Source organism: Branchiostoma lanceolatum, chromosome 1 (assembly GCF_035083965.1).
Source record: "Branchiostoma lanceolatum isolate klBraLanc5 chromosome 1, klBraLanc5.hap2, whole genome shotgun sequence".
NCBI classification, from domain to species: Eukaryota; Metazoa; Chordata; class Leptocardii; order Amphioxiformes; family Branchiostomatidae; genus Branchiostoma; species Branchiostoma lanceolatum.
In genome coordinates this window covers 12,510,553-12,533,985 of record NC_089722.1, presented here as the reverse complement: position 1 = coordinate 12,533,985, position 23,433 = coordinate 12,510,553, and the positions used below count along the sequence as shown (strand labels likewise).

The 23,433-nt window shown below is 41.5% G+C and overlaps 2 protein-coding genes across 2 annotated transcripts; one reads left to right on the top strand and one right to left on the bottom strand.

Annotated features, from left to right (window-relative positions):
- Positions 1 to 40: 40 nt before the first annotated feature.
- On the top strand, positions 41 to 17,058 carry LOC136429789 (armadillo repeat-containing protein 2-like). The gene is made up of 21 exons (XM_066419798.1): positions 41 to 190; positions 2,732 to 3,014; positions 3,412 to 3,484; positions 4,176 to 4,341; positions 4,702 to 4,724; positions 4,776 to 4,978; positions 5,555 to 5,757; positions 6,818 to 6,993; positions 7,513 to 7,615; positions 8,200 to 8,372; positions 9,755 to 9,805; positions 10,328 to 10,473; positions 10,907 to 11,006; positions 11,806 to 11,946; positions 12,286 to 12,363; positions 12,812 to 12,908; positions 13,216 to 13,338; positions 13,592 to 13,705; positions 13,981 to 14,113; positions 14,455 to 14,615; positions 15,017 to 17,058. Exons 2-21 carry the CDS (start codon positions 2,797 to 2,799, stop codon positions 15,187 to 15,189), a joined length of 2,655 nt encoding a protein of 884 aa, XP_066275895.1. The 5' UTR covers positions 41 to 190; positions 2,732 to 2,796; the 3' UTR covers positions 15,190 to 17,058.
- Positions 17,059 to 17,606: 548 nt separating this feature from the next.
- LOC136435231 (dehydrodolichyl diphosphate synthase complex subunit Dhdds-like) lies at positions 17,607 to 23,320 on the bottom strand. The gene is made up of 8 exons (XM_066428538.1): positions 23,190 to 23,320; positions 21,612 to 21,835; positions 20,098 to 20,240; positions 19,543 to 19,659; positions 19,176 to 19,277; positions 18,883 to 18,997; positions 18,130 to 18,237; positions 17,607 to 18,008 (listed from the first exon to the last, which is right to left on the bottom strand). Exons 2-8 carry the CDS (start codon positions 21,810 to 21,812, stop codon positions 17,751 to 17,753), a joined length of 1,044 nt encoding a protein of 347 aa, XP_066284635.1. The 5' UTR covers positions 21,813 to 21,835; positions 23,190 to 23,320; the 3' UTR covers positions 17,607 to 17,750.
- Positions 23,321 to 23,433: the final 113 nt, after the last annotated feature.

Below are 23,433 nucleotides of genomic sequence, written 5' to 3'. Positions count from 1 at the left end.
CGGAAGTGGCCAGTGCGCGTGCGTAATACCTGCCATCCAGAAGGAGGTTCTCTGTAATGGCCGCAACCACTTGTTTGACATTTTTGTAGTGAACTCACGTTTGGGCATGTTTTCTCCCCATTCCTGGGGCTGATTCCGCCGATTTCCAGCCAGAGAGCAAGCCATGGAACCCACCAACTCGTAGAAGCAGGTAAGAGCTCAAGTTTGTGCCTAGAACTTGTGCAAACAGCGTTGCATCTTTGGTCGCCAACATAACAGGGTGGTCACCCCCAAAAAACTTGAATAAGATTTTGACATATCGATGAAGTCATGAAATTTTAATGTCACGTCGTTTGTTCTACTAAAAATCCTCTTAACCCTGATATCTCGAGGTAAAAGTGGACTGTAAGGTTAGCTGAATCATTGCCTAATTGATTTGTTGACGTTGCGGACAGGAATTTTGATGTTTCCGTCGTCTGTTGTGTTGATTTGGAACCGGAGGCTTCCAAAATGGCAAACTGTTGCCATGGAAACGGTCCGGCCTCTGCCTTTTCCAGCCCGAAATCACGCCGGGTGACATACTGGGTCGTGCTCTCTTGATTTGTGCTTCCTGTGTGGCTCTCTTATAACAATTAAGTTTTATTACTTTGGTGTTAAACCATAATGTCCTTGAAGGTTGAAAAATAAACCTGCTCAGGCATTATCATAACGTTATGAATGCATTGGAAATTTATCATTTTGATTTTAAAGGTGATATTGACAAATTCAGAGTGTTCGAAAAAGGAAAGGTTTCTTTACCAGGACATCTAGAAAACGATGGAAACAAATGTCAGGGGAAGCCATAGGGTACTTAAAAACAGCTGAGTAAACAACACAGGTTGTAATTTACATGTACATGAAAACAATTTGTGTACCACATTCAAACTTCAACTTGGGATTTATGTTGACATTGCATCTCTGATTATAGCAAAAACGTTTCTCAAATACACATGTTTAACATGGATCTTATAACTAAGACGAGTAAATATGCTATTTTGGCAACAGGTCAATGTTTGCTTATCCTTAAATTGACCAATTGACCTGCATTCAGTACTGGTGTTTACCTCTGCTAGATTCCACAACAAAATTCCCAGGAAATAAGACAGTTTCAGTTTTGGCAACACATACAATTGTTTGAAAATCTGTTCTTGCAGAGAAGATGTATTTATGTTGTGAAGTGGAACTTGTTAATCAAGTTATCATCAAATGCAGTAAGAACCTCATTAGAAAGTTGTAACCAACAGCTGGTGATATGAAATACTGTAGATTCATTCGTTTTTGCGGAGACTTAATTACGCAGTACAAGGGGAAAGAAGATTTTTTTTGTGGTGTTTTATGTTTGCGGTAGTACAGTCAGTAGTAAATAAATACATTGGAAAGGGCAGTGGGGAAGTCACTTAGTAAACTGAAAAAAAAAAGCGAACATTTCATGATTCACAGTGATTACTGGCTTAGTTGTTTTGTGTGATAAAGTCTATAGTACCGGTAAGTATTTAGCAGCCACTGTCTGTCAAGATCGCTAAACAGAGCAGTTACACCTACCAACAATACAGACTGGGAAATACATTTTTGTAGACACATAGTTTTTACGTGTACAATGTATGTGTACCAGACCGTACAATGACGTTCTTTGACCTGCGTTCTTCAGTGACTTCTAGTGAAAGATATCCAAAAAAGTGCTACATCGCTTCTGTCCTTTCCGGATAGATTACCAAAAGTATGATTTTATACCAGGCATGACTCTAAAGTCTAAAATCATAATGGTGTTGCCTGAGCCATAGTAGAATTCAGCCTGGTATTCAAACCTATTATAGCTTCCAAGTCTCTTCTGTCGTATTTGCGGAGAGGACAGAAGAGACTGAAGAGACTCAGCAGCTGTAATAGGTTTGGATACCTGAGGCTAAGTATAATTGACCTTTGTCAGTTGTTCTCAGAGTATTCTTAAGATCCACTGGTGTAACAGGTTGTTGTGTTTAACTACAGAGGTGGAAAATTAACCTCCTTTTTTCCATCTTAGCAACCGGCACTCGTCACATCAACTGTGTATCCGGTTTCCTTTGAAAAGTCGCTGGTTGCTAAACTCTTTGCAAAGCTACTTGTGAAGTGCCATAGTTATGTCACACACTATTCATGGCAGTAGGTCAGGTCATTGTGTAGTCCAGGCCTGGCTTTTGAGCGCAGACATTTTTTTGTCTGAGAAGAAGACACTTCCCTTGATGTTTTGTACTTTTGATACTTGTTAATTGATTTTTTTCTCTTGTGACAAAATCTTTTGTATGCCTTGTTAAGCAGCGGCACAATAAAACCAGTCACCAGTCCTCCTTATGGAGCCTGATTTAAAGCTAGCGTGTATATCATAATGCAATGTACTCAGTGTATGTACTGTGTGATGTATCTAAAGTTACCAACTATCCAGACATCCATTGTGATTGGTTTTATCCTGTAGTCAAAGAAGAACATTGTCTATAAAACTTTTTTGGGGGCCTGTAGCATTTGTCCTTCTTTCCTCGTAACTAAGTTTTTTTTCCTCACTGTGACAGCTTTCGTAACACATATTTTGTGTCCCTGTCAACAATAAAAGTTGAAACTAAAAGTTAAATGAAGACCTCATCAAGAAGTTATCATACTATAGTCTATAGTGCAAAATATGTTTAACTTCAAGCTTGGACAGAAACATTCTCTCGTCTTTTTATGTTTGTTTCTTCCATAACAGGCGATGAGAAGAAAACTTGTGGAAGGAAATAAAAGACAAACTCATCTCAGCACCCCCCTCCAGTCATGATGAGCGGCCGACGACGCAGGAAAGAGGAGGACAAACCGTTCTACGCGGTTCCGCTCACCGACAAACCCACGCCGTCACAGATCATCAACGAAGCCCGACAGTCCGTCCGTACAATCCGTACCAACCGTCCGTTCACACCGCGGGAAGGAGAGAGAAGATTGTTTGGCACTGACAGCGGTCGACCCAAGGAGGCACGACCACCCTCTGCCTTCAGGTAAATAAACAACAAGCAAACAAACAAAAATAAACAAACAAACAAGTATGGTCTTACTAACAGGTGTCACCTGCTGGAGTTTATGAGCTGGATTCTTGGGTTCTTAGATACTTTCAAAATAAAGCAGTTAAAAAGATAAGCTTTTGGCTTTAGGATAAACTCTTAGATTTTCAAAGTTCATTAATATGGGTGACATCCTATAGAGATCCATGTCTAAGCAAGAGTGAAAAAACGCTTTCAATGCTTAAAGTTTAGGATGTTCAATGTCAACCTTCTACCTGCTGCTTTACCCATAACCAATACAAGTTGGGGTGTGCCAAACGGCTACCTTAGTAGGCTGAAGGTTACTATGTATTAGGTATCAAGTTGATGATCTTTCTTGCCTGTTTATTTCCAGCCTTGGTTCTCGACACTTTGATGGAAGTGATTCCAGACCAACATCTTCAACTAAACTCTCACCTTTAGACCACGTAAGTATGACATGTAAATGAGCAAGAAAGCAGACAGATGTACTACCTTATATTCTGATTGCTATGTTAGAATGGATATGATTCTGATGGGTACAGGTAGTGTGCAGTAAAGACATAGGAAGATAGATCAGGGAAGTTCCTGTAGCTCAACTTGTAGCAGCCTTACAGATGGACACCTGGTTCCAATTAGTTGGTAACTGGGAGACCCTGGTTCAATCTTGGGTTGGGGACATCTCAGTTGGGGCAGCACCTGTCTTTCGGAAGGGACATAAAATGGGGGTCCAGTGTTCGAGGAGGTGCCTTGAGAAGGGCTCCCTGTAGAAATAAACCCTGTTACTGAAACAGAAATTTGTTGCCCTATGTGCCACTAGGCACAACAATGGTCCAAACAAACTGAACAAAAGACATAGGGAGGTAAATCTGATACAATTGATATATCGTCCCTGCATTTTGCAGTGTCCTGAATGTGTCAGTGTTGATAAATGTTAGGTGATAATTTATGCTGGAAAGTGTCATAAGATTTATCATTCAAGTGTTTCAAAAGCTACCAGTACAAGGGAACCAATTGACCTCTTCTTGTCACATTCAATCCATCAGTTTGACAGATCGATGTAGTCAGTCGCATGTTGCGTGCATTGTTTAAATTGATTTTTCAGATTTTGAATACTCACATCTGTTGTTACTTTTCCAGAAACCGAAGCCAGTTCCTGACGATGCCCTCCCGTTGGTCCCCAAGCCCCCAGCCATAGACTTGGCCAGGCCTCTGGCAGGCCGCTCTGTGGCTAGGCGCATGGTCAAGGTTGGGAGTCAGGATAACCTGGCTGACAGGGACCTGAGACAGGCCGTATTATCAGATGGTGAGTTCTGTTCGCATACACACACATGGAAGCCATACACGCACATAACACACACATGGAAGCATACACACACACAACACACACATGGAAGCACACACACATACACACACACACACACACACACACACACACACACACACGGGCAGGAGTGCAACACCTGGGAGTCAGGATAACAGGGCTGACAGGCACTTGAGACAGGCTGCATTGTCAGATGATAGATTCAAGGTTTAACCCTGTACATACACATATGAACCCACACACATGTGCAAAACCACCCACCTGTTTAATGATGATGATTTTGACATACTTCAGTCATCATAACCATACTTTCATTTTCAAACCCCCTCGTGTCCCAGGCAGATGTACATGTATTTGGACACTGGGTAATGTTTAATTCATTGAAGCATTGAACACATAACTCTGTGCCTGTCCAGGTAAAATTCCCCAACCCCCTGGGGAGAGAAGAGGCTCGCTGCCCCCCCGCCCCCTCTCCTGTTGAGGGGGATGTCCCAGGGAGACGTGTACACAGCGGACCCAAGGAGCGAACCCCCTCCTCGTTCTACATCGAGCGGACGGAGGCAGAAGGAGCTGAAGCTCCACCGCGGGTTCGCAGTGCCGGGAGCGCCAGAAGCAGGAGGTCAGTGGAAAAAGTTTTAGGTGGCATTGAGTGTCTTATATAAGACACTCAATGCTACCTAATGGAACCTAGCCTTATATAAGGCTAGGTTCCATTCCTGGCATTCCTGGCTTGATGCTGGGTCCTTGGGAAAGGCACGTTAAACGACTTTTCACATTCCATCCGGGTGTAAAATGGGCACCTGACTTCAGTTGGGAGGCAAATGGCAGATAACTTTCACAAAATTGAATACTGTCAAAACTGCACAAGAGAACCATTCAAGGGACCAATAAAATCTGGTCTATGTAGACAGGTGGTCACTATAGACAGGATTGTCCAATGTAAGTTGTGTCATTTGGAAAAACTGTTTAAATTAAATAGATTCTAAGGAACCACCAAAAAGTGGTCACGATGGCCAGATGGTCTCAGATTTGCCTGTACTAGCTTTGATTTGATTAAAAGTTGACAATGTAGGAGAAATGAGTAATGGTGCTGAAGTGGCTTAGATTTTTAGTTTGTCAGAGAAACAAACAAGGATTATTGTGTTGTGGTGGCTTAGGTGATAAAACTCAGTTTGATCTCCCCTCTGTTCCCCAGCAGGAGGACAGGAGATGAGGAGGCAGGAGGAGACGGGAGGACAGGCAGGGAGAGCGGGTACCACTCACAACCGTCCTCCGCGGAGAGGAAGGAGACAAGGTCAGGCAGCGGTGGTCGTCGTGACGATGAGACGCCGGAGGAAGCCCTGTTCTGGAACACGAGTGTCTTGCCGATTCTTACAGACATGGAGAACCACTCAAAAGGTAATGTCTGCTGACATTTATCTGTCAGGTCACATATATCCGCCATCCTGAAAACATTTGTCCAAAGAGATCTCCAATTCAATATTCTGCAGTATAATTTACTCCTATATATCTAAACTGTGCATACCAAAGGGCACTGTAGTAGAGATCTTTTAAACATGCTGTTTTTGAAGGTGGCAGAAATATGTAACCCAGCAGATTGATGTTAATGGAGGTTAGGGTCTTGTGGATTATCATATGTAGTAACTCTCCTTTTGGATCACGAGGTAGGGAGTAGAGACCAGGCTTAGCCCTTGAAAGCCTGATACATCATCAGATTTGATACAGATTAGTACAGATTTTGTGCCACTTTAATGATCTGTGGTCCTTTGAGCCATCCATGTCTTAGATGCAGTGTCTCTTAAGTTAAAGTATCGGTAAAAGTCAGTTCCTTACAGCTAACTTGGCCTCTGGGCTTCCACAACCATACTGATGAAACAGTATTACAGGGAAGCCTGATACAGTATGTACCTACTGGTTGGGGATGCACTCCCTCTCAAAAACATGTGTAAGCCATCATCACTCTCATATGTGAGGAGAGCTACATCATGATCACATTAAAGAGCTCAATACTTGTATTGATAGGCACAGGGGTAAGCCCAGTGCTATGTAAAGATCAAAACTTGTTAGTCCCCAGCTTAAAGGCTAAACCCAGCTTAGTAGTAACCTTTAGCTGCCATGTCGTCCTGTAGACCAAACTATGTGATAAAGTGATAATGCCCGTCACACAGCAGGACAATCAATTGTCTACCAGCTCTAAATAACATTTTTGACAGTAACACACCCAGTATTCTCTGAATAGCACGAGAGATTGTCCGGTGTTGGTGGGTCCCTGAGCTCCATCCAATGTGATAGGACAGATTTTCAGGTGAAGAATAAGCTTGTTTCTCTGGCGATTTTTAAAATTGGCGACCTCCTGGTGATCCACAAATATGACTAAAGCTCTTTGACTGTGCAGTGTGCATGTGTGACGAGCATAATGCTGATTGAACACCACTGACATTTTCCTGCTCCTCTACAGACAAGAAGCACCGTACGCTGTGCGACCTGTGTGACCGCCTGTACACAACGTTAGACACGGCCAGCCTGCTAGGTCGAGCAGCCAAGCGGCGCTCTGCACTTCTCAAGACTCTCTACAAACTCATCGACATCGACGACCCCAGGGTCATGCTGAAGCTGGCCAGACTCATCTTAGTGGTGAGTTTATTCCAACCATTACAGACTGTAAAATGCACTTAGATTTGCAGTGATGTAATTTTGCTATCTAGGGAGAAAATGAATTGTTCGCAATGGTTTTCAGTTTGTGGTTAAAACAAGATGGTAGGCGGGCAGAAGACAGAATGAGCATTTTTGTGGTGGTTTTAAGTTAATGGTGAAGAGGTTACTGCTAAAACTGCAAACATGAAACCACAGCAAACTTAAATGTATACTGTCCTTAAAGTTATCAACCCAAGCAGATGTTGGGTACTCTTGATACATTGATGAAGGTTAGACATCCAGGTAATAAGATATGCAAGGTAACAGTTACTCAAGTAAGTGGAGAGACGTTTTAGATGGCATCAGATGGCATCTACTACCTTTATTGGGCTTTGCTGTTCCAAAAGAAGTTATTAATAATATGCCATTTTTAACCATTAGCAGACTAGCTACTGCCAGTGTCAGATATTGAGTCACTTTTTGCACATAAAGGGTTAACATTTTCTGTATCCCCTCCAGCTGAAGGTGTCTGGTAAGAATCTTACCAATGTCTGCAAGCTGGTCTTCAAGATTAGCAAAGAAGAAAAGAATGACAACCTGTTCTTAGAGGCCAACATCCTAGGTAAGTGTCATATTTTTTTTCCAGACTTCTTTTAAAGAGATGGTTTGCAAACTTGAATGCAGTGGTGTAGACTAAGGCCCTCTTTCTGAACATCCTGGCAAAGACAACATTTGTCAGGTATTCCAAAGATCACATGATTTTTCAAGTATGAAGTGCCTGCTTTTAAAGTGAGAAGCAACGTTTACAGATGACCGTTGTTGAAGTTGAGTTAAAGTTAAAAATCCTTCCCTCACCTGTTGGTAATATAGAGTGGTACTCGTTTCCGTTGCTCCACATGTAGCCCTTGGGCCACACATGGGCACTACAGTAGGGGGCTATTTGCCACTGGTAGTATGGTGTGTTAAAGCCCATACTCTTTCTCCTGTGAGTGCTGAGTGCTAAGCAAAAAAAAAACAGTATGTACCATTTTTTTACCAAATCTTAGGTGACTGTATTTCTATTACAATATTCCAACCATACAAAATGTATTGGTGCTGCAATAAAAGTTTCTTATATTTAAGGCACCTCTGATGAATAATTATTATACAAAATGATTAGCTGCTGTAATAAGTTCTAACTTCCTTTTCTATGGAACAACACTCTAGGTTTACTGGTGAGTGTTGTGCAGACGGCCGACCCTAACCAATCGTGCGAGGCGCTGGTGTACTGCTGCGGGGCGCTGAAGTTCCTGTCGGGGAACTCGGCGATGATGAAGGAGCTGAGCGCGATGAACTGTACCGAGGCCCTCGCCAAACTGCTGTCCAGCATTAACTCTACAGTAAGGCCTTTATATGTACATTTGTGAATAACTACTACTATGTTGATTTGATTATATGGGTGCAGTGTTTCCGCCAGAGGGGCGTCTTCCCGTCAAATGACGGCCTTATGTCGCTTTGGACGGCCTGAACTCAGACATAGGCCGTCCTCTTTAAAAAAAGACAAACTAAATGCCGAGAAATCGGGAAAGAAATACGAGAGGTCGGCATAATTTCTTTGTTTTTCTTTGTTACTGCGGGCGTGGGGACGTTCTATATCGTTGGACATTCACACTCTTTTGTTTGTTGCTATTGTTAAGCTTGCGAAGAATCGATGTCGGTGCCTTTGGCATACGGTGATCTCATTAAAAACCCGTTTTTCAAGATTCAATCGAAGAAAGTCATCGAAGAAAACAAGGAAAAACGTAAACAAAACAAGAATTTCGCCCGTGCATTTCAGCCTCTACGTCGTGATTTGCCGCGATTCGCCATCATTTCTGACCGTATTCGACACAATATATATTCCTTTGAATGTTTTTCCGTGAAAATTCTCCATATGTACCGTAGATAAACGGCCGTATTTTCGCTATGAATTCACATAAGTCATGACGCTCGCTCGAGTCCCGGGCCGTCCGCCATGTTTTTAAGCTCATTGATATGCAAGGTTCTAAGCGCTGATTGGTCTGCGTCATAAAACCTGTGCTCTGATTGGTTGACGGCAAGATGTCACGTGACCACAGGGCGGGAAAACCCCTTTACACTTCCGGGCTTTCTGGTCAATATAGATCGCATTTTGTGACGATTGAAGCAGTATTATAGCGACCTTCGTAATAAATTGATTTTGAAAAATTAACAAAGTCTTTTCTGATCACAACATTCAGTTGCTTTTCCTGGTCAATTTATTTTCGCGGTACGGTCAATTAATTTTCGCGGTACGGCCCTCCCCAAGTGGACGGCCTCTCACTCGCGGTCTGGCGGAAACACTGTATGGGTGACATCCTCTCGGAAGCCCAAAACTGATGCGATTGTGTGAAAAAAATAAAAGTTTGGGAAAAAAAGATGCCGCCATTATGAAATCTAAGTGATCAGGAAAGTTGAACAAATGACTAAACACACAGAGTATGGTATAGATTCTTCATTTTTGTTCTTCTTTGACTTTTGAATTGATTTTGCTATTCTAAGGCATAAGTATCTGTTTTCCGATAATTTGATATGGTCACAAACTTTGTTTGTTTGTAAACGGACGAAACTCGATGTGCTTGCAGATGTCATCAATATAAATTAACATGGCCATATTTAAAAAAATGGTGTTAATTTATTTGCCTTACACTTGCATGGATGCTGTTTGCATTACATGAAGTCATTGGATTGCAAGGAAATCTGATTACCTTATTTTACCCCTCAGAATGCAGATTCCTCCCGACCAAATGACCAGGCAGGACACTTGTTAGTACAGGTAAGTCATTCCCCTCACTCAATACTCTTAAGGCCCATTTCTTCTGGTTTATACCAGTAGTAGTGTCAAGTGAGATGTTCTGTTAGCTTGCAAGTACCTGTTTTGCACCCGTCTTATGAGTGAATGTTGCCTTCCATTTGTAGTCTTTGATGACCTTTTTCATTCTGTAGTTTTTAATGAAACATCATGACCTTGTAAATTCTGTACCAGATTTTAGAATTTAGAATCATAGCATCATTATTTAGGATGCTATGATGGTACTTACATACATACAAACCAAAGGGTAAATGCACAGTCGGAAGGCCAAAGATGAAAAAACAGTATATAAGACACACCAACGAAGTATAGATTGGACAGACTAGATAGGAGTTCAAGAGGAGGGAGACTACCAAGACAGGGAGAAATGGAAGAAATGATGTTCTCGACTGACGGTAGGCCCTAAGACCTAGTAGACATATGTACCTGAGGAAGATGTAAGAAAAAAAAAAAGAATTCTACACCGACCCTCCATTATACCCCCAGGTCACAGCGGTGCTGCGGAACATGGCGGACAGTTCCGGAAACCGCGACAAGTTCCTGACTCAGGGCGTGGTCAGGGAGCTCATCTCTGTGATTGGCTCGTACTATGGAGACAGCGACCTCATGCTCAACTGCTCCAGAATACACAGGTAGGGTCAGGACAGGTGTGTATTTAGGTGGTTAATAGTGAGGAATAAACATACACACAGGATGGTCAATATACCATTCTGTTTTATCAATCCTTGCCTTCAGTGAGGTGACTTGAAAGGGAGCTGTTTTTACAGGCATTTGTGAGTTGACCGGTTGGTTTGTAAACAAGATAGGTAAATGTACGTAGACCATGATGATTTGTAACCTTGACCATTGAGTGATAATTGATCAAGTTTAAGCCCTCTAGCAGCTTAATTTAAATTGCAACTTCCTTCAGGTTGTAAATTACAAAGTTGTAAACCCAACAGCAGAGGGTGCAGCATCTGATAGAGGTTTTCTTCTCTCTCTGGGTGCTTTTTTGGAGTTTTGTGTGTTATTTTTAAAGAAATGAAACCTCAGGTTGAAGGTTGTTTATTTGCTTGCCCTCCACAGTAAACTGACCTTGAGTTCAGACTGCTGTGTGGTGATGTCACAAGACAAGGCCTGCTTCAAGAACTACCTCAGACTGCTTCAGAAGTACCAGAAGAAGGAGGTAAGGGACAGAACTTCTTAAGAACTAGTTTCTTTCTTTTTTCCCCGACAATATTTCCAGGCTCTTTGAATATATGTTGCACCAGGAAGAAAATTAATGGCTACATTAACCATAACTGTCAAGTTGAACAATGCAATTTTGTGTCCACCCATTCATATTATACTGTATCAATATGAACTTTTTGTTACATAATTTATCACTATGCCCTCTTAGTTTGTTGTTCGGTATTCCGAAAATAATTTCATTTTTTGTGCGGTATTGTTGTGCTACCTAAAGACATGACAATGCCAACAAATGATTTAACACTATTTCTATTCATGCTTACTGGACAATAGAGAGCAAAGGTATTTCAAATCTTTCCTGCATACTTGTCTCTTTAACTCTCTGTTTTCTAGCTTTAGTATGTCAATTGTAGGCATCTGTAGATATTAAGCTGACACTGTCAGGTATAAGCAGTTGTCTGTATAACTGGCTGTTTTAACTACCAGAAACTATCTACTTAAGGTAGCTGGTTTCTTTTCAACGTATGGTCTTGCATATTAAACACCTGACTTTAAAAACCTAAGTTGATGCTCAGGTTTTACTATGTAGACTTATGATAATAACTTATAAATGATGATTTGGGTTCAGTTTGGGTTTTGCAATATTTCAAGGGAAAGAAAAGTCTCCTCGATTCTGTGTTGATATGACTGAAACATGCGTAGTCATGTTTTTTTCCTGTCCTTCACTGGGTTAGCATCATACATGTTTATTTCTAGATTGTTGTGTTTATTGTTTGTGTTTGTTGCCATGCCAACAGGACCTTGTAGTGCGAGTGTTGTTCATCCTGGGGAACCTGTCGGCGAAGTCGGAGGATGCGCGGCTGGCGCTGTTCCACCAACATGGCTGCATGGAGACACTACTGGGCGTGCTCAGTACCTTCCTGGACATGGACATAAAGGTGAGTCAGGCTGAGGGAGGTAAGTTCTGGGGATAAAAAGATCAAGAATTTTACATCAGATCTGTTCGTGGATACGTCAAAATGCTTTGATTTGGTGGGACAAAGTTAGAATAAAAGTGATTTTGGGTGGCAGAAAAATATATAGCAGAATGTTCTCAGACTTGCTGATAAACTAGTAAATCTTTATATCTATCTTATCAGTTTAGCACAATACTGGAAAATTTGTGGAAAGTGCTGTCTAACAAAAAAAGATCATCCTTAGATTGGGTATTCTGACATATTTTCTAATCATATTAGCGAAGACTTAGAAGTAATCTGAAGACATTTTTTCCCTCCCAGGCTACAAGTGAAGATGGTAAGGTTGTGGATGGAGAGGGTAAAACTGGACCAAGTAAAACTGAAGATGTCATGATCAAGGTGAGGTCTGGATTTCTTTTAAAATAGTGTATAGGTCATGTACATTGCAGGGATTCACACCAACACTGTCTTAATGACTGAGGTTTCTCTTTTCATATTGATAAATTTATTTCAATTTCTTGTTTGAAATTTCAATGGTTCTGGTAATATCAAAATTTTGTTTTATAATCTTATGCTCTTTCATTTTTTTCTGAAAAGCTCTGACAACCAAGGATTCAAATTGCTGTGGATTTGTTGGGAATTTTACAGCTGATTCAGTATGTAAGATAACAGTCACTAATCAAAAGTGTATCAAGATATCTTGCATATCTTATTACCTGGATGTGGATGTCTAGCCTTCAATGATGTAACTGATTCATTTGTTTGGATATTCAACAGCCTTGTTGATATTTGTTTTGTCCATCCAACTATATCCAAAAATAACCTGACTCTTTTCGCCCATCCTCAGTTGATCAGAGTGATCGCTAACATGTCCATCCATCCTGACGTGGGCGCCGCCATCGCTGAGAACAACAAACTTGTTGACCTTCTGCTGCAGATATTAGGTACGTGACCTTGAGCTATTTACTGTCTGAAGGTCATGCTTATGGGGGGGTCCAAGATTGATCTGTCTCTAGGGAGATACAATATGTATGATTTTGGTATTGTTGATTGAAAGTATATTCATGCCCTACAGAGTTGAAATAGAAATGGGGGATTTGAAGATCACAAGATCAATAGACAAGCAGTCAAGCAGGTGCACAATATCAATTATCAATGTAATAAACTTTATGATATGATAATGATGAGCTATTTTCTTCTTGTATTGAATGAAGGAAGAGTACAGTAATCATATTTTCCCTTGTTTAACAGGAAATAAAAGCATTGCCAGATGTGAGGAGCTGGTGTTGAATATCGTTGCCACCATCAACAACCTGTCGTACTACCCGTCCAAGAACAGCGCCATCGAGCAGAAACAAGTACAGATTGCTGAGAGTAAGGAAGCAATTTGTGTCATAATTCCTGTGTTCCTCTATTGTCTGATATTAGTTGACCTTTGACTACAGAATAAAGACAATATTGCTCATGAAGGACTATTTTTTGAAGGACAGCTACGTATGTTGTAATTTGATTTGGTAATCTTTTTGTACAAAAACTATTGGAAAAGTGCAGACTGGTGTTCTTACAGTGATAGTGATAAGGTTTTGACCTAGGAAAAGAAAAACACTGAATATTCTGCTTGCTTCAGGAATGTTGAGCATGCTGATGGCAGACAACATGGAGGGAATCGTTGAGGCATCACGTGTGTATGGGAACCTCACAAGGTCAGCGGAGGTCAGGGACTACCTAGGCAGGAAGAAAGGTGAGTGAAAGGGGAGGGGGGTGACCTTGAGGGGAGGAGGATGACATTGTGTGTTAAGGAGGGGAGTTATGTGTGTCGTGAATGGGGAAAGACCTTGTGTGCTTTAACATTCAATTTCTAATATCAAATGCTAAGAAATATCCTTTGAAGATAAGGAATTTTGTTAAACTGAAATGTTACCTAAAAGTTACCTGAAACGTTACCTTAAAGTGTTGAGGCAGAAAGGACTGCAGGTAGAACTTAATCAAACACAATTTTATTTCTGTGTTGTCCAGTGGACGCCATCATGGTGACCTTGCTGGACTCAGGCAGTCGGGAGGTCGTCTTCACGTCCTGTGGAGTTCTTATCAACCTGATGGTGGATGAGAAACGGAGACCGACACTTAAGGAAGAGGGCGGAGTAAAGAAGTAAGATGCTTTCATGTGATGTACTTATAGTTTCTTGCCACAGAAAGCTGCATACTTTCTTGACAATTATTTTGCTTTTTCATGTCAGAATTCCAACAGGTGGCTGCCACTGCAGTGCTTACTGGCAACTGCAAGGGGGCATTGCAGTGCCATGTCCAGAAATTGTGACAATGTCTGAAAGCTCATAATGCCATCCTGCAAGCATGTTGTTTACAAATGCTGTATGATTTACAAAATGTGGTTTAGATCGATGCAAATAAAGACATCAAGTGCTGACACCTGAAGATATGCTTATTATGATAAACAAACATAGAAGTTCACAACTTTTTTATTATTTTTAGGCTGGTTGATGTTCTGCGGGATTTCGGCCGTACGGACTGGGAACTGGCCTCCATGGTTTGCCAGACGTTGTGGAACTACAGTGAGAAGATCACTTCCTCCATCGACTGCTTCGGTGAGGAGGAGACCAACCAGCTGATCGAACTTCTACTGGAATTCCTCGGTGAGGCAGCAGCTCATGTTTCCATTCCAATCTAAAGTGGCCAAGTGTTGTACAAGATCTTGTAACATTTGGCCACTTAAGATTGGAGTAGACACTGGGATTTTGGTTCCGTTATCGATATCTGTATTCGTTGTGACACAAGCCAAGATAGCCAAGTACAAGGAAGCTTGCTCTGTCAAATGAAACAAGTGCAAGTAAAATTTGTTGAAAATCTTAAATTTTAGTTATAGCAAGCCATTAGGGATAGGATCGGAATGTGCATATGAAAATGTCAGTACAAATTATTTTTCAGGTCAGTTGTGATTGTAAATCATTCTCTTCCCATATTCAGTATAAGATCTTCTGTCAATTATCTTTTGTAGTTGTAGTGTGTTCTGACATGTCCTGTTTGCATGTTGCAGACGAGGATGTGGTGATGAGTGTACCGGAGGCATCAGACTGGGACAGGGAGATGAAGGAGTACATGCAGTCTGTGTGGAAGGACCGCTTCTGTCCTGTAGCCACCCAGCTGCTAGACAGGGTCGACTCGCATCACACCGACCTGGAACCTCTGGAGCCGCCTTGCAACAGCTGATGTTACCACCACCCCACACTGATCTAGAACCTCTGGACCTGCCTAGGGACAGCTGATGTCTCTGCCCCCCTCCCCCACCGAACTTGATCCTCTGGAGCACCATAGCAACTTCTGATGTCTCTGACCCCTCCCCCACCGAACTGGAACCTCTGGACCCGCGCCTAGCGGCAGCTGATGTCTCTGCCCCCCCCTCCCCCACCAAACTTGAACCTCTGGAGCCCCATAGCAACTGCTGATGTCTCTGCCCCCCTCCCCCACCAAACTGGAACCTCTGGACCTGCGCCTAGCGGCAGCTGATGTCTCTGCCCCCCTCCCCCACCGAACTTGAACCTCTGGACCTGCGCCTAGCGGCAGCTGATGTCTCTGCCCCCCCTCCCCCACCGAACTTGAACCTCTGGACCTGCGCCTAGCGGCAGCTGATGTCTCTGCCCCCCCCTCCCCCACCGAACTTGAACCTCTGGAGCCACCAAGCAACTGCTGAGTTGCTAAGTCCTCCCCTCCACACTGACCTTGACCTAATGACATCTGATGCCCTTGCAACAAGGAAATGTTGCAAATGTAGTGGCCCCACAGGTCCTCCTATGGCTGGCCAGTGTCAGTGATAATCTGCTGTGTCTTTCGAGATGTTAATGCAAAGGGGGCCAGAGTTGAAGGATCTTGAAGCACTTAGAAACATGTGTCAGTCCAGCAGCAGTTAGTTAAATCCACACTTGACACATTTCCATTAGGTATTTGCTGCATTTTCTTATACATGTGTTCCGAAAGGTTGTGACATAGTATTGTTTTCTATTGCTTGTATGGGTTGTCCTTAACTTCTCGCTTGGCATGGCCGGCCCTGATGTTGCACAAATTCCCACCACTGCAATCCTTGTTATTTTTACTGCTGCATGCCATGGCATTTTGCAATGTTTTCTGGAGATTTGTAAAAGTGATATTTTTTATTGCAATTCCTGTACTGTTGTGATGTGAGCTGATCAAATGGGTCCATTTCTTCTTAAAATGGTGTAACTTAAAAAGTGGAAGCTCCAAGTGTTACCAGATATTTTGAAGCCAGGATTCCAGAAAACCTCTGGAATATTTCTGGGACCTGTATGTCATACCTGGAAAAACTTGATTTTGCACGAGTAAAATTTGTCGTAAGTGGATATAGGCCAGTTTTTATTTTACAGTGCCCAAAATAATAAGAAAGATGTGAGATAACACTCTTATTGATTAAATTTCTGTTAAATTGTGATGTCACAATTTGTGGACTGACATAGAAGCACTTGCTATATAATATGTTTTGTTGAAAACAATTTGATATGCAGAAACACTGCATGCAATGTACAGATTGAGAGGGCAGGATTTATTTTTGTGTGTTAGTCTTGTAGTCAGAGCTGTTGATATCACAACTTTGGGTGCCACGTACCGATAATCAGTGTTATAGAATAGGAAATATGGCTGGTTAAGAGTCAAAATTGGGGATGGAAAAAAATGTCTACTGGCGACTGTTGTTAAGTCTGTTTAAGATATTATTTTTCAGTTTTGTATGATCGATTTATTGCAACACCTGATTACATGAATATGACGATAATGAAATACCCACCAAGTAGCTCTAATTTTCATCCAGTATTGTTCTCCTAATGTACAATTGAGATATCATGATGCTTGGATTTCAGCATCGATTGTGTAATTTGTGGAGCTATTGCTGTTGTTTCCTGTGTAAAGAAAGTGACTGCTGTACATTTTGGGTGTAAATATGGGTGTAAATGAAGTGAATGTAACAAAATGGAATATTTGAACTTGACCCACAGATCTAGAGGATTTGCTGTGTGACAATGTAATTGAGGTGACATATGATTTTCTGTTGAATAAATCTGCAGAAATGATCATGAGTTGTTTTCTCCTTTTCATTTCTTCCAACACAAGGAGATATATGACAAGTTATTAGTCTTAATCGGCCAGGAATCAAACATCTAAAACAAAAAATCTAAGATTTCATACCTTAGTGAAATATTTAGAGTTCTTGTAACTTTCTTTACAAAACATTTCACGCATTTCACGCATTACAAAAAAGTCATTCTCCATCTTCTGCGGGCGATGACTTTTGGTGTCAGTGAAACTTTCATATTTGGCCATGTGCCAACATTCACTTCCTGCCAGCTTTCCCAAGAAATATGGATGCTGCAGGCCTGTTCAACCATTGCATCCTGCCAGTCTCTGGTTAAGGCCGGCGGGAACACACATCATGACAAGCAAACAGACTGAAAACAATACATGTACCTCTGTTTTCACGGAGGTAATGATAACGACCCTCACTCTCACATTCAAATAATTGGATCCAGGAAGGCACCCTCAGCACACCAAAGGTTAAAAACCTACTGGCAGAAGCAAAATATTTGCTATCATCTACAGAAAAGAGATCATGAGACCATGGGAAAATTGTTCATCATTTTTAATACATGTATCTATAAAAGATTGCACAATTATCTATTCTTTTAAAATTAAATAAATTTACTCTCAATTGACATTCACCTATCTTACATTAGTTCTAAGTCTGACATGTTTACGTTCAGTTTTTTTCAACTGCATACTTTTATCTCATTTTTCTGTACTAGGTTATCCAGGAAATTGGCACGTTTTCTGTCTAAGTGTTGAAGGAACTCTTGAACTCTCCGGTCCCTCTCTGTCTCTTGTTTCTGGACAAGTATTGGAACACCGGCCCACTTTGACTGGTCTGTTTTGTCTGGGTCTTCTTGTTGTAGCTCGGCGACCACGCTGTCGTAATCAGCCTGTCGTAGCGCCTGTTCTTGCTCCTGGTTGTGTTGGTCCCGCGCTCTCTGAGGGGAGGGTATGAAAATTTCATTGTTTCCATGTATACAGTTATACTAGGAGGTTTCTAAGCATTATTACAGAATAGAAACCTTAAGTGACTGGTGGTAGTGTCTGTGTGGTACTGACCATGATAGCCTGGTGGTTCCTCTGGTAGTGAAGAACAGCAGCACACAGGTGCCAGAAGGAGAACTCCGGCCACAGGACCTCCATGAACGACAATACTGAGAACGAACTCTGTATGGGGACAAAAGTGATCCTATTTCATCATGCCTTCTTTGAATACTGCTGAAAGTTTTACTTTCGGTGAATTCAATCATGTTGATGAAAACAGTTCAAAGGGACAAGACTTTGAACAAGGGCTGGAGAAAGTTGATTGACAGCTCTGTAGAACAAAGTTTGTGTGAGGGTCTGGAGACAGTTGATTGACAGCTCCATAGGACAAAAGTTTGAGGGGCTGGAGACAGACTGTTGATTGAAACTTCAGCCTGCACTATGGGCCTCTGCTCGCTGTATGGCCAGACGAGACGTGTGTATGAGACGTTGTCCAGCAAGATGCTAGCAACGCCTCACAACCCAGATCATGTGATTATGTTGGGATAGGCACACAGAGCCAACACACTTTCTCATGGCCAAAGGTCCATTGGTTAAACTTATCTACCTTCATCATACTGTATTGTACCAACAGTTAGAAAGGAAGATAGCAGGACTTCTAAAACATTGTCATGTAAACATCTCTAAGGACTGCTTTTTGGTGGTCCTAAGATGATTTTTCCCATTGACACAAGCATCAACAATCCTGTCTATAGTGACCACCTGTCCACAGAGATTTCATAGGTCTTCTTGGGCAGTTTTGACTGTGAGAGAAGTTGGTAGACTGACCTGCCACAAGAGGAAGTCGCTGAGTCGGACCTCTCCGGATGTCCTGACCAGCAGGTGAGGGTCGGGGGAGTGACTGGTGTACAGGCAGTGGTCAAGCAACGACTCCGAAACATCACTGCAGAAGGGAAAAATAGTCAACACTAGTCTCCACCAGGTCCTAACAAAAAGAAAGACAGACAGAAAATGTCTAGACAAAGAACTGTTGACAAGTTAGGGGCCTTAACCTTTGACCTTGTGCATGCACACCTGGAACTGTGAACTGCCTTATTGGCTGTATGTAAACTACTGCCTACCTTGGTCTGATGAGCCCCTTCTCCACACCTTCTGCCATCTCCTCCACGGCATTACTGATCTCATGTCGGGACGTGTATGCAAAACACACATTCAGGAATGCTCTGGAGATGGGGAAAGGTAATATCAATATACTGAGTGATGATCTTAACAGCTAAAGATTAAAGACAAAACTCCAAACAACTTAATCAAAAACCAAATCCTGACTTTTTTTGCCCAAGACAACACAGTATCTAATAAGAGGCATTTAATGTGGGCAGTTTGTAATATTCTATCAATTTTTTTCTACAAACATACAAGATAGTCGGAAAATGATACAACTGAAAATTTGCTAAAAAAAAGCCACAGTAGCACTTTCAGATGACTTACTTGTCGTTGTCCTTTGACATCACCATGGCCTCTGCTATGGAGCGCTGGATGTCCAGTGGCAGCAGTGTCAGGTTTCCCAGAACACGGATACACACACCATGCTTCATAATGGCCTCTCTGTTACAAAACAACAGGAACTTGTAAGGACCAAGAGAAAACATTACAGGCTCAGAAAAGGCCTAGAAAATGTAGCCTCCTTTGCAGCCTTCTAGGAGCGCCGGCATTTATTTTTAGGGGGAGCGCTGATTCATGATTTTCAACATATTGGGATGGTCAGACGGGACCAGGTTCTTATGAAGGAACATCATATTTGCCACCCTGGGGAGAAGACTATAGAATATGAGAAACGTAGCCCACCTAGCCTGGGTACCATCCTCCAGAGTTACTGCTGGCTCATTCTTTTTATTGTACCAGTGGTAACTACGGAGGATGGTACCCAGGCTATAGCTCACCCTCAACAAATCTAAACCTAATGAGATATTTAAGAATATTTCTAGATCTAAGCTACTAGAGCAACATGTCCTATTGTGTACATGTCTTCCAATGAAGACTTACTTTTCTTGTAGCAGTCTTGCAAACTTCTGCCTGGCGATCTCCATGAGGGACTCCACCTCCTCCTTGGAGCGTTTGAAGTTCTCGATGCTGAAGGCGTACACGGTCACCTCGTTGATGCCCAAGTCTCTGCACCACTTTAACGTCTACAGATGATACAAATTTGTAAATTTGTTATACATGTACGGGGTATTGTACGCTGTCACTCTCACTCACTCACTAACAAAATAACTACTAGTAATAACTATCCGGTTTATCCTCTGTTGTTGCGAAGGTTGCAAATGTTAGATTTGCTTGGGATGATATGATAATGATGTTGAGGCTTGATGGCATACCGGTATTGCCAGCTATTTCTGTCCTGTGGGTTGACACTATGTTAGCTGAGATGTTAGATGTCTTCTTTGTCTAGATCAATATACTCAGTAACTGTGTACAAACTTTGGCTTTAGATTATTTTTCTATCCACACTTGCTCAAGCAATCACAGAGGTCAATTGAGGACATTGGCAGAGCTTAGGATAGCAGGTGCAGTGACACAAGGGCCTCTCCATATTCATGACTGTGGTGGAATTTACCTATTCAAATGTTAATGTATGGGTGGAGTCAAATTAAAGACCCTATACTATAGGGAGCTAACTTGTGTGTTTACCATATAACATGATAATAACAACATGTGAAGTAAACTGGAGCTTGTTACCAAGTCCTTATCACCAAATACCACATGGCCCTCATCTTTATTCTTTAACAATTTCAGACAAACACATTCAATGTAATACATACAGGCACCAAGCTTTGAAGCTAGTCTATTACACAAAAGGTTTATTATGCAAAAAGGGCTGATGAAATACTAGTAAGTAGATTAACTGGAACACCAATGACTCTAATCAGATTCTTTTGTTTGTTCAGGTCATGTTCCCTCTTTTGTATTTTAGCTCCAATACTGTAAATTCATTTACTTTTGCAGTGGTTTCATTTTGTGATAGGAGGGGAAATTTGCTGTTGAAACAATTCTTTAGTACAACAGCAACACATTGGAAATGCATATTTGCAGTGTCATAAATTTGCGATGCAAATGTCACCACAAAAATAAAACCACCGCAAAAATTCAAAGATTTAAAGTAGGTCTGTTATTTCAAGGAGGTTAAATATATTGTTTATTTTATAGCTATGCTCATGTTTTCTAGAAAACAGAAAAATCTCAAAATTGATGGACCATTCATTTTTTTTTAGCAGATCCATAAACAAAGATGAGGAGAAATCAGGGCCGTCTCCAGCTGCAATTTTTTCTGTCCCACTCATTGTTAAGGAGCCCAATGTTGTTTTATTACCTCTCATTTTTTAAGCTTACGAAATTTATTATAATTTCATCAATGGCATGTCATGAACTTCAGATTTTTTAACAAATTGTGATTGGGTAAAATTTGTATCCGTCCCAACAAGCAAATTTTTTGGGGACAGGTCCTGGAGACAGCCCTGGGATGATCAAAATAAATTCAAAGCATCACAAATGGTCCCTACCTCTGCCAGTTTCTCGAAGCCCATGAGATGTCCTTCAGCACGATCCATGCCTTTCTTGCGAGCGAACCTGCGGTTCCCATCCATGATGAACGCCACGTGTTTGGGGATGGGACCAGTCTTCAGCACGTTGGCGCAGAACTTACGGAACCGCTCGCTCCATGTGTTTTCGTCTGGCGGCGTCTCTTCTCGTATCCAAGACATCGTTATAACAAAAAACAAGCAACCTGGTGGAAATATGAGGTAATGAATGGATTTGGATTGCTGGCCTTTTTGCAGTACAAACCAGATATGTACTAAGTAAGAGTTGATAAGGAACTGATTGGTTCAGTTTTTCAGTAGAACTTCTAGAAGTGGATTGATTTCATTATTCTGCTAGAAATAAGGATCCCATAGCTTACAACATACATTCTTTGGGACTGCAAGCTCTATTCATAATAGTGGCTTGCAAAGCAGGGTTCAAAGCTCACAACATTTGGGCCCTGATCAGAGTGATCTTGTACTCAGATAGCCATATTAAATCATGAACCACATACTTCACCAAAGGATTAACTTATATATGACAGACTCAAAACTGACCTATTTCACAATCTACAGGATCAGGAACAACTGTCCTTACACTATCAGTATGAAGAGGCTGTATAGTCAACTGAGGAAGTCTACTAGTACGTTCTCCTTTAATTTTTCAATTCCGATATAAATGAAATTGTCTTAAGCCTCTCAGGAAATTGACTATACTGTTCAAACCTCATCATATACAGTGAGTGCAACTAGATATGTTGGCTGAAATTATTGCAGTCTTCAAGTTATACTACAGGGTTGGAAGGGATTATGTCTCAAGAACACTCAATGGACTTGGGGATGATACTAAGAAAATGAAAATGATTTTTGCTCGCAAAAAATGGCAATCTCTTCTTTTGTTAATTCTTGGCATTGAATGTATGATTTTTCGCCGCTTGCCTGGAAATGATTTAAAAGCTGAAGCAAATTCTATCACCATGTCTCCTCTCATATTGCATCAGACTAAAGGCTTCTAAGATGATGTAATGTCTCTGAAGACTTTGCTGAAGGTACAGCAAAAGTTATACTATGTAGTGTCAGCAGAAATAAATTCGTGGGTTAGACATGAGTCAGTGCACATTTTCAAGTAGTAAAATCTGGGAAATCCCCTAAAATTTTCACATCCTCAGTTGAAGAAACCAGGTATGCAACTTTAACACAACTGCAAAATAACGTTACTGTTGAAGAGAACTAGCACAACTCTAGCTCTGCTCAATACATGCATACTGTCCTCATATTTGTGGGAACGGCACTTCAGTACCTTGGGTAGATGAGGACATCTTTATGGCATTATTGCAGCGATTAGATTTACGGATCATAAACAGAAACAACAGCTATATCCACCCACACATGGCATCAGCTGTGCTAACTTGCAGGAATCGGACACGGAAGTTTATATTATAGGACAAAACCTCGGCTGTTATAACTGCTCGCAACAATTAAACAAAGCCACTTTAAGCCGCCAAACTTTGCCTAATAATTCAATGATATAGTATCTATAGAAGCAATATCATTACTTACCGATATTAGGTCAGATAATGCAAGAATTTGGTGTAAAAATGAAGGATTCGGCAGGAAAGTACGTGTGGCTCCAGCGGCGAGCCGGACACAGTACGCCTGCGCTGCCGACGTCACGTGGTGAGTAATGCTGGCCCTACCCGCGGGGAACATATCACTGCGCAGGGATTTTTTTCAATCTAAGAACAGTAGATAAACAAATCAGCTTACAAAAGTAACTGTACTCAGTATTAGAATACTTGAAATA

What these genes read in the sequence shown, in the direction of transcription:
- LOC136435231 (XM_066428538.1), bottom strand. Translation starts at nt 21,812, where the DNA reads ATGTCTTGGATACGAGAAGAGACGCCGCCAGACGAAAACACATGGAGC. An exon ending in GCTTCGAGAAACTGGCAGAG is followed by an intron (nt 20,241 to 21,611) that starts GTAGGGACCATT and finishes TATCATCTGTAG; the next exon opens with ACGTTAAAGTGGTGCAGAGA. An exon ending in AAGGGGCTCATCAGACCAAG is followed by an intron (nt 18,998 to 19,175) that starts GTAGGCAGTAGT and finishes TCCCTTCTGCAG; the next exon opens with TGATGTTTCGGAGTCGTTGC.
- LOC136429789 (XM_066419798.1), top strand. Translation starts at nt 2,797, where the DNA reads ATGATGAGCGGCCGACGACGCAGGAAAGAGGAGGACAAACCGTTCTAC. An exon ending in TGGCCAGACTCATCTTAGTG is followed by an intron (nt 6,994 to 7,512) that starts GTGAGTTTATTC and finishes TATCCCCTCCAG; the next exon opens with CTGAAGGTGTCTGGTAAGAA. An exon ending in AACTGCTCCAGAATACACAG is followed by an intron (nt 10,474 to 10,906) that starts GTAGGGTCAGGA and finishes TGCCCTCCACAG; the next exon opens with TAAACTGACCTTGAGTTCAG.